At 28.0% G+C, this 12,018-nt stretch overlaps 2 protein-coding genes across 2 annotated transcripts in view; one reads left to right on the top strand and one right to left on the bottom strand.

The window, feature by feature from the left end:
• LOC119608478 overlaps positions 1-12,018 on the bottom strand; it is a 35,600-nt gene that overhangs the window by 22,019 nt on the left and 1,563 nt on the right. The window lies entirely within an intron of this gene.
• LOC119608539 lies at positions 1,599-9,596 on the top strand. Its single transcript, XM_037963001.1, has 2 exons — positions 1,599-2,330; positions 8,219-9,596. Exons 1-2 carry the CDS (start codon positions 2,247-2,249, stop codon positions 9,341-9,343), a joined length of 1,209 nt encoding a protein of 402 aa, XP_037818929.1. The 5' UTR covers positions 1,599-2,246; the 3' UTR covers positions 9,344-9,596.

Below are 12,018 nucleotides of genomic sequence, written 5' to 3'. Positions count from 1 at the left end.
ATCGTATAATATGATCAAATATGAAATACAGGAAAAATTCGCATACTTTTGTGAAGTAGTTTCATGGACTTTTTTTAAAAAAGCACAACTAATTTAAGTAAATGTAAAGTTTCCAATTTTTAAGGGGCGTGATATCAAAACTAAGGACTATCTAGACAATATAACAAATTTATTTATTTATTTTCCACACAAAATATATTATTAAATTTGGTTTCTTTTCATAGTTTACATAAATTCGAATACTTATGAGAGACACTGTATGTATGTTTGTTAACTAGTACTATTTAGTACTTCAAATATTGGTTATTAAAGAATCAGCAACAATAGCGTCAAGAGTACTTGTACTCTTACTAAAAATAATATAAAACTTTTTGTTGCTGTAGTTATTCGCAAACGAGTGGAGTACATTTCATAATTTTATCGAGCAAAAATAAGGTGGATATGAACGGATGATAGAAACAGAGAAAAAAAAACAATAACAACATGAATAATGAACTGGATGTAGTATAATGAGACAAACAACAAAAATACATACAATAGTCAATAATAGCAACTGCAACAACAGTAAAAAAGCTCACATAAGAACAAAGTCTATTATGCGAGGCTTAATTGAAAAGTTCTACCTATCATCTTATTGTATTGGAACGAGTAGGGTCAGATTACTACTAAACTACTAAAATGAGATTAAAGTTTGTAATCAATTCGATTGGTCCTATCTTCAACATGTATGTATATACATATGTATATAGTATGTATGTACATATTTTTAATATTATTATTAAAACTTATTTTTATTGTAAAGGCTTTGTGATTTACCCTCGTAATCCTCTCTGTGACGAGGTTCTTTGTGCTTCTCATGATAACAATAATAATTATAGTTGTTGTTGATGTTGCTCTTATGTCTATGGTCATTTGGTTGTATTTGTGTACATTCCAGCTATTAGCGCAAACCATTATAGCAACTATAGAAACAAGTAAACTGCGGCTGTAGTTAGTATTCTGTTCTAACTACATATTAGCCATAGTAAGATATGCATACTATGTATATGAAGCTAATGTGTAGTTGTTGTGGATTGTAGTGGTGTTAGTTACAGTAGTGGTATAATTCCGTCTATATGGATGGGATGGATGGCGGGTTGTTTGTATAAATTGACTGCTAGCCATACGGTATGACAGTCGGAATAACCAGCAAGTAAGAAAAATAAAATAAAAACAAACAGAAAAAAGACACAAATACATTCATAGAGACATTTACGTTTGGATAGAATACAATTGATACCTTGTGCTGTGTTCTTTTCGTATACATGTGAGAATATGTATGCATGTACAAATGTTTGTTTGTTCTTCTGTTGTTGATGTCGATGATGGTGGGTATGTTTGATATTAAGTACATATTCTATAAAAAACCAACAACAGACAGACACTTTCCTATATACATAGATACACTACTCACTTACTAACACGCAAATTGTATAGTCTTACAGCAACAACAACAAGGCAAAATGAAATAAAAATAAAAACAACAACGACGAGTGCTACTACAGCAACAACACACTCACACTTAAATATGTACTCGTATTATACCGTTTTTATTTCATATGGCAAACGTACGTGTACTAACAGAGCATTAGTATTAAAGTGTTACTCAGCATATAAACACCACACACGAGAAATACAAAAGTAAAAACCCGAAATAAAAGAAAGAATAAAATAAAAACAAGAAAATTCATCAAGAGAAAACAAACTCGCTAAAGAAAGATAGTGAGAAAATTTTACTAAATGAAAACTACAAACTTACATGTATTCTGTATACCTATTAACTTTTGGCAAAAGAAAGAATTACCTATTACTTTTGAAATCCTAAATAATTCATTGGCTTTTTAAAAAGCAAAAACAATACCTATTTTATGTGCAAAAATAATAAAAGCAAACAACGCAATAACACAAACAACAATACATATTTTCAAACCAAACCAAGTGTTTTATTGTTGTTATGGCATCAACAACACATCTCCTTACTAACACATAACCTCAAAATTTTATATTTTTTTTTTACTATTGCATTAACACACTAACTCACGCAACCAATACGTCGTACATTCACATACATACATATAGGTATGTGAATTTTTGAACTTTTCAATACGAACCGGGCAATTATAAAAAGGCATATTTGAAATTTTGGAAACTCAAAGATTCGAGATTTCTGCGGAGGTGGAGTGCAATATTTTTTGACAACTATTATTATGAAAATGACAACATTATCAAGACGTTCATCAGGTGCAAATTCGAATGGGTCGACAGATCCAGTGCTATCACCCAATAAAAAGGTAAGAACAAAATTCTATAAACTGTGTTTTTGTGTGTGTTTTTTAATTTAATTGGCGGATCAAACTAAGAACAACCGTTACAATCGCAACATAAATACAAATGTAAGTTAATGGAGTTATTTAAAAGTGCAACACCAATAAATATTTTAATCGATTCGAAAATCGAAAATGTTTCTCAGCCGATTAGTATACTTTAAGGTGGTGACGGGGTGAATCATGGTCTTTAAATTAATTTAATTACAATTACGTTTTATAAATATATTTTATAATGAACTATAATTAAACATTTAATAAAAGCTACAGATAATAGTTTTTGCTTATAGCATTTGAAATTATTATTCCACATAACTGTTCGTAAAACTTTTACTTTAATGATTAAATACCACGATCATTTCTAAACAAATAAAAATATCTTCACAGGATTTTTTGGATAGAACATTTTCTCATGACTATTTTGATCGGAGCAACGGATTAGTTAATACGTATTGTGTTCTATTTGAAATATACTCTATAACTGTAAATAATTTTAATTTTCTGTTTGGAACAAAGCAAATTAAAAACCATAAGGCAACCATTAAAACCTCTTTGTGCTTCAACCAACATTAATATAAATAAAAGTGTGTGTGTTTACTATTAACGTTAATGCGTATTTATTAACCCTTAGAATAAACCAACACACAAACAATAAAAACAAGTGTATAAACCAGACATAACACCATAGTTGTAATTGACTCAGATATACCCATACAAACCCGTCATTATAAAACACGCACAAATACATATGTACATATCCACAGAATAAAATTGTATACAATAATACGTATTGTAAAGTAAGCAAATAATATTGTAAAAAACAAAACTTCAAACTAATCTACGAAGACAACAAGAAGAACAAAGACCATTTCAAACCATGAATTCACTTTTGCATACATATGTATACACACATAATATACATATACATACATACATACATACATACAACATACATACATACATACATACGACATACACACATACATACATACATCTAATACAACAACATACATACATACATACATACATACATACATACATACATCTACATACATCCGAATACATACATACATACTACTACATACATACTCATACATTCATTCATGCATGAAGCATACATACATAATACATAGTACATACCTACATACATACTACATACATACATACATACATACATACATACATACAGACATACATACATACATACATACATACATACATACATACATACATACATACATACATACATACATACATACATACATACATACATACATACATACATACATACATACATACATACATACATACATACATACATACATACATACATACATACATACATACATACATACATACATACATACATACATACATACATACATACATACATACATACATACATACATACATACATACATACATACATACATACAGTGGACGTCCACTAGTACGAATTATATAGTGTCAGGCCCTTTCGTAATACCGAAAAATTCGTATTATTGAACAACACATTTTGTATGTTTAAATTCAAATAATACACATAAAATATTGGATTTTATTTATTTTTGTTTTATTTTTCATGAAAATTTTCATAACGGAACAAAATATAATAAATGTGTATCATTTTAAATAAATTTCTTGTACATAAACAGGCATAAAAGGGACATATTTAAGTATATGAATTGTTAATTTTGAAAGTATCGTGAGTCCAATGGTTGAAATGAGATATATGTAGAAGGTTTTAAATTTTAATGTTTTTAAAAAGATGTGTGCCAAAGACAATTTGCAATTTACATATGTGTTCTAAAATGTATTAAAATGTTCAGATTTCATAAAACTTTTATTAGAAACTTGAATGGAATATACCACAATTCTCTAATTTATAATTTTCTATAACAGCGCTTTTGAGGCTTCAATATTGTTCTCAGCAGAGTTATTGTTGGGAACTAATAAAATACTTTCCTCATTGGCGTTATCATCCAATTTAATTTATTCTCTTGGGTCATCAAAATTCCAATAAAATAAATTAATAACACTAAATAATTGTGGATTTGTAAATATACATGCAGTAAATTGTGTGTATAGGATTTTTAAAAATACAAAACACTTGTAATAAATACAAAAAAATTTCAAAATTACTGAGCTTAAGGTGAATGATACCGAAATAATAAAATAAAAACATAATAAAAACTTCATTCATACGTAAATAAAACCAAAATTCCCATAAAAAATGCGTTATTCGTACTATCGAACAGAAAAATTGTGACTTTATTCGTACTATAGAGTAGACAATGCAACAATTTTGCCATTCGTATTATTGGATATTCGTAATAAAGAGTATACGTACTATTGGACGTCCACTGTACATACATACATACATACATACATACATACATACATACATACATACATACATACATACATACATACATACATACATACATACGTACGTACATACATACATACATATGTATTTCTTTTGCTTTTTATTGCTTTCTAGGATCATGTAACAAACGACAAATATTCATTTAGCCTCAGGGAAAGAAATGTAGAAATAATAAAGTCATCGTCGTCACACAATTGGCATCTATAGAATATCACTAGTCTTCCTAATATAAGCTTGTATAAAACAAACGAGTTCAATCTAAAAAGTTCTTTTCCAAATCGAAGTACATACATACATACATACATACATACATACATACATACATACATACATACATACATACATACATACATACATACATACATACATACATACATACATACATACATACATACATACATACATACATACATACATACATACATACATACATACATACATACATACATACATACATACATACATACATACATACATACATACATACATACATACATACATACATACATACATACATACATACATACATACATACATACATACATACATACATACATACATACATACATACATACATACATACATACATACATACATACATACATAGAATTAAAGTTAACATACATTTGTGAATATTGCAAATATAATTACATGTATTGGGGGAAATCAATGTCTACTATTGTTTCCACACAAATCATAAGTCTCATCACACATGTATGAGTCGTTAAAAAAAATATTTCAGTTATTTTATAATACCATGTAGATTGGAGTGACTGTCCAGCTAATACGGTAGCTGTTCTAGAAAGAAGTGAAAAATCAAAATCGATTATAATTTTACAATTAAAGTGACCACACTCTAGATTAAGGATAGTACAGTGCTGATTGTCTTCCCGCTAAATTATAGTGTCTAGTAATTTAACGGGAAGTCGTCTCTCTTTATTACAAAAAAAAAAAAATATGAACTGTATAAAAGGGATACCATTGACTCCTTGAAAAACAACTAGGTGGGTAGTTTTGTGGCATTACTACTTACTTGCTACGTAAGATCAATAGTAATTTTAACTCATACAACTAATACAAATGCATAAGAAGATGAAATAAGGCCATATTCATACATGAATACATTCATACAAACGTGTACTAAATATACTACATACATATGTATGTATGTAGTATATTTAGCAATAACAATAGTAAACACACGCACACGCATGCTGATAAGTATTTATGTAGACATTTAACTGGCATGATGTATTTGTTGCAAGGTAACGCTTGGCAGAACACGAAAGCCAATAACGCTCTTAAATAACATTATATGTATGTATGTGTAAAGGGTGTACCAAAATTTACGGTAATATTGAATAAAAAATGTTGGACCCTTCTGAGCTTCATATTAATTCCAATACATATATTTAAGCAATTTATTGGCGACAAACTGACTTTCTGCATGAGCTCAAGCGTCAAAAATGAACCGAACTTAATTTCGCTAAAAGCTGTTACTAGTCTTTTTTGGAAGTTGACTTTGTATGTACTGACAATTAATGAAAATTAATTAGACTTATTAATTAACTTATGTATATAAAGCCAAGATATAAGAGCTGTAATTTGATAATAACGTTTACTTAAAAAAAACGCACAGGTCGAACGGAGAATGTTAAATCGACTCGGATCTTTAAAGTGTGTGTAAAAGATCAGCACAGATGCTAAATATGAATGATTGGATAATAAAATCCCCAAAAAAATTAAAACATAATATTTTTAAATCGTACTGACACATTACATATTTAGTATTGTTTGTAGGCAAATTCTAGACAACTAGGTGATATATCATCCTATCGTTACAACAACATTATTTTAATACTCATTTGCATTCGGGGGCATTGGCAAAAACATAATATTAAGACCAGACCTGGGCGATTTCCATTAATTTTGCATTAACATTAAATTAAAAAAAAAAATAATTTAATGTAAAAAATATTGCATTAACATTAAATTTGTAAAATTGAATGCATTAAATTTCCATTAACATTAAATATTTTTGAATTTAATGCATTAATTTTACATTAACATTAAATATTTTTGAAATTAATGCATTAATTTTGCATTAACATTAAATATATCTGAATTTAGTGCATTAATTTTACATTAACATTAAATAAGCAATAAAATTAATGCATTAATATTCCATTAACATTAATATATATAAAAATTGATAAACGTAAATAAAAATACAGCACAAAAGACCTCGATCTAACTAAATACAACTAAAATTAAATAGGTTAAAGTCCTTTCTAATAACTCCTATATTCCATTCAAACTTGTGTGCTTTAAATATGATATTTATATAAGATTCCACAGACAAAATAAACTAAAAAAGGAATATCTGGGAAGTGATACTATTCTTCTAATAAGTATTATCGTGTATAGGACTTATTCGAAAGGACTTTAACAAAATAAACTAAAAAAGGAATATCTGGGAAGTGATACTATTCTTCTAATATGTATTATCGAGTATAGGACTTATTAGAAAGGACTTTAACACATTCAATTTTACTTGAATTTAGTTAGACCGAGGTCTTTAGCGCTGTATTCTTATTTTTATAAATTATTTTATACATTAATGTTAATGGAAAATTAATGCATTCATTTTATTATTTATTATTTAGTGTTAATGAAAAATTAATGCATTAAATTCAAAAATATTTAATGTTAATGCAAAATTAATGCAATAATTTCACAAATATTTAATGTTAATTGAAAATTAATGCATTAAATTTAAAAATATTTAATGTTAATGCAAATTTAATGCATTAAATGTACCCATGTTAATGTTAATGCAATAAACTTGCATTAACATTAATTTTTTTTAATGTAGAAAAAATTGTTAATGCATTAACACATTTAATGCATTTATCCCAGGTCTGATTAAGACCCTTAGTAAGCACGAATCGTATAAGTGTGTGTTTGCAAGCGTGTGTTTATTGGAATAACATTCTCTGTTACGTGTATTTTATACAATCCTACACACTCTACGAAATAAATATTTAACACGTGTTTCTTTCAGGAATGAATAAAAGAGAATAAATTGATACCAAAAATATATTATTTATTTATTTTTTTTTCAATTATTATTACTCAATTTTTTAAAATCATTTTCACAGTTGAGAAGAAATTTGATTTCAAATTATTTCGAATAAAATTTTAAATCTAAGTTTAAAATTAGATTTAATCATAATATGAAACTATATATATAGTAAAAAATATATAAAATTACAAAAGAGAAAGTATTAACACACACCTGCTGAAATTATACATACATATGTATATAAATATATATATATATATATATATATATATATATATATATATATATATATATATATATATATATATATATATATATATATTTTAGAAAACAATTGTAAACATGAAGTACATTTTTTTTATTTTAAATTTTTATTTGCAGCCTAAAAGACGCAATGAACGTAATATTCTTACATTTTATGAAAAAATCGCCGTTATACGTTATTACGATGAGACCAATATATCACGCAATAGTTTAGCTAAAATGTTTCATTGTTGTGCTACTCAAATTCGTCGCATATTGGAGCGTAAGCAGGAACTTTTACAACAGCTAGCCACTCTGAGTGAGGCAGATGCCTCAATTATAATCGAAGAGATGACACGCAAGAGACGTAAGTTTGAAATGAGCGCCATTAGTTTCATACTGCATCAGTGGGTGGAGAGATGTCGTCAAATGCGTCTGCGCAAAAGTATTACAAATGAAACACTTAAAGAGACGGCCGTTAAAATGGCTGCTATACTTAATCTGCCCGCTTTTCGTCCTTCGTATCGTTGGCTGAATCGTTTTCGCGGTAAATACAAGTACAACGATGAAGATTTAGGTTCGGGCCAGGGACCAAATACCATTGAGGGTGAATTGGCAGTTGAGGATATTATCATTGAATTTAAGGACTCCCTGCCAAGTTTTATGCAAAAGGAAATTTCTGCAATTACTTCGTCGGCTAAGGTTGATGATAATACCGCAACAGCAATTGTAAGTGAAGTGAAACGAACCGAAGTTCCGGTCATCATAAACGATGACAATAGCAATGATGATTTTGAAATATCCGATGATGATGACAACGATGATGACGACATGAATGACAGCAAAGAGAATACAAAGAGTCCGGCTAACAACGAAGACGATGATGTTCAAGTGATCGAAATTAAAACTAAAGAAACAATTCTACCAATACCTGTAAAACCCTCTCCGATGACAGAGGATTTAAAAAAAACTGATCTCGCAGTTCCGCAAGACTATCGTATGAATGCTGGTTCGGCTGCCTTGCTACACAGCATCTTTCCACATCTGGCCGTTATACACCAATTTGCCTTACTTAATTCGGATGTGAAAGCTTTGGAATTAATCTCCCAACTTGGAGTTCATATGAAAACTCAAGCAGACGAAGGTGCCTATAAACAATTGTCGCTGGCGACATCGGTTACCAATGATGTGAACGCGTCAGATTTTGACCCAAATAATGATAATATATATCCGGATATTGATGATATCGTTTTGATTGAATAACCATGTATGTACATACAATATGTACTTTAAATTGAATTTTTGTTTTATCAATTAAAGCAAATGTACTTAAAGCGTTCTCATATAAATATCTACAATGTATTTATGTATGTATTTAAATAGTTTTAAGTAATTTTTAGATGTATTTATGAATTCAATTTTTTGTTTTAATATTTATCTTTTAAATTCATCAGTATATTATTGAAATGAATTTAATAATAATTAAAAAAGGATAATAAATGTAATTTACATCCAAACCTAACTACGCTACTTTAATTAACTTTCTAAATATGTATTGGTAAAAATCTTATAAATTCGACCAATTTCTAAACACGATTTTATGAATGAGGTAAAATCAAATTAAATTTGACGTCTTTAACATTATATAAAATTAATTCAGTGAATTAATGCATAAGCTTAATTCGTTAGAATTAAATACTACAATCATTCATTCAAGGATTCATATAATAATTAAATCCTTTTTGATTGATTCATATATTGTATAATTTAAATATGTATGAAAATATAAGCGTTAGAAGTGCCCAAAGTTTTTGTTTATTTTATTTTGCAGTGTTATTTAATACTATATGTTTTTGTTTGATTTTAAATTTGAACAAATTAAACATAACATAAGCTGAAGTAATCGCTCTAAATGTATAATGGCAGCCTTTTAATATGGAAAATTTTAAGAAATGTACTATCACTTTCAATTTCAATTTAATAAATGTTGGAAACATCAGCAGCATTTGTTTTGGGACCAAACGGAGAAAGATCATTAAACTAAAGTTTTCCTACATTATTAATTGAGGGGTGTAGAAACAAAGCTAGCAATCTCTACTGTTGTAGTTTTCAAAACAAATAAAAAAAAACTTGTTTGTCGTACACAACACATATTGTTTTTAATCTGGAAGTGGATATACATACATAGCTGTCTTTAGATTTCGATTGAAACAATATTTATTGGCAAACACGGATTTGGTATTGGCGTCCTGACTGATTACAACCATTCAACAAATGTAACCAAATATCATCATAAGGACATTAAGGTATAAAATATTGATTAGTGTTACAATAATGTTGTTCAATATTTTTCCTAAAATACATGAGAATATCACAAATAAATAATAAAAGATAAAATTGTTATTGTAATTTAAGTTTGTCCGATTTTTACAAGTTTTTAGAAATAGAAGTCGAGATATGTATGTATCTATGTCATTTCGAAAATTAAAAATACACACGGGTAAATGTGTATTGACATTACCCTGCCAGCAATTTTGTAGTCGACTACGAGAAAAATTCAATTCTAGTTTACTTTTACAGACTGACTGTAAGCTAACTACAATGTAATGCAGAGCTGTCCCGAAATTTTGTATTTGGCAACGTAAAGAACCGATTTTTAAATACTAACTACAAGCTAACTATAATATAATGCAGAAGTGCCTCAAAATGATCTGGAGAGAATTAATTGTATTTCAACATGTTTTCTCTTGTTTCTCTATTATTATGATTTTAATTGTTAACTTCAGTAAACTGACTATAAACGAATAACAATGTAATGTAGAAATGTTCCAAAATTTGGTATTTATTAGCGTAAACAACCGACTTTTAAAGACTAGTTACAAGCTAACTATTATATAATGCGGGAGTACCCAAAAATTATCTGGAGAGCATTTTGTTTCGACATGTTTTCTCATGTTTTTTTATTATTTGGAATTTTGTTTTACATTTTTGTCATTTTCTTGTATACGTTGTGAAATTAGAGTCAGCAAGTTGGAAAAATTAATCATAAAAGGTTAAACCCTGCCAGCAACTCAACTAACTTTAAATGCATTAGAAGCCGACTTTTTCATCAACTAGTTATGGTTGATTCTTGGATTATTTTTAATGGAGCCAACTGACTATTTTAACATGGCGATGTCCTACGCAGTAGTCAATTGTCCGACACTGCATGACTTTTCAACTATCTTAATGTTAGTTACTAAAAAATTAGCTTAAAGGTAACTCTTTATTAACTAACTTAAAGTTAGTTGCAGAAAAGTCAAGTAATAGTTTTCTTTTGTATTCCCTATTGTATTAATTAATTACATTTTAATTAAATATATTTAAAATTTAACTACTAGTTATCTAAATTACATTTCGCTTTAATACAAGTTATGGTATTAGTTCGTTAAAATTAATAGACATCAGTTTTCTGCAGGGGAACTAATAATAACTATTATTAAATAATTATTTTGATCCAAATCTAAAATAAATTTTAAAATGTTATGTGTAATGTTAACTGTTAATGTATTTACAGCATTAATCAGCAGAATTTAGAATTTTGGGACCGAGTTTTGAAATAATTAACATTTTATAATTAATTTTTCCAATTTACTGACTCTAATTTCACAACGTATACAAGAAAATGACAAAAATGTAAAACAAAATTCCAAATAATAAAGAAACATGAGAAAACGTGTCGAAACAAACTGCTCTCCAGATATTTTTGGGGTACTCCCGCATTATATGATAGTTAGCTTGTAGCTAGTCTTTAAAAGTCGGTTGATTACGTTAATAAATACCAAATTTTGGAACATTTCTGCATTACATTGTTGTTCGTTTATAGTCAGTCTACTAAAGTAAACAAATAAAATCATAATAATAGAGAAACAAGAGAAAACATGTTGAAATACAATTAA

This window comes from Lucilia sericata, unplaced genomic scaffold (assembly GCF_015586225.1).
Source record: "Lucilia sericata isolate MDLA Ls3-8-SP2 unplaced genomic scaffold, ASM1558622v1 Contig000021F_arrow, whole genome shotgun sequence".
In the NCBI taxonomy this organism is placed as follows: domain Eukaryota; kingdom Metazoa; phylum Arthropoda; class Insecta; order Diptera; family Calliphoridae; genus Lucilia; species Lucilia sericata.
This window is presented reverse-complemented; position numbering and strand designations above follow the sequence as displayed.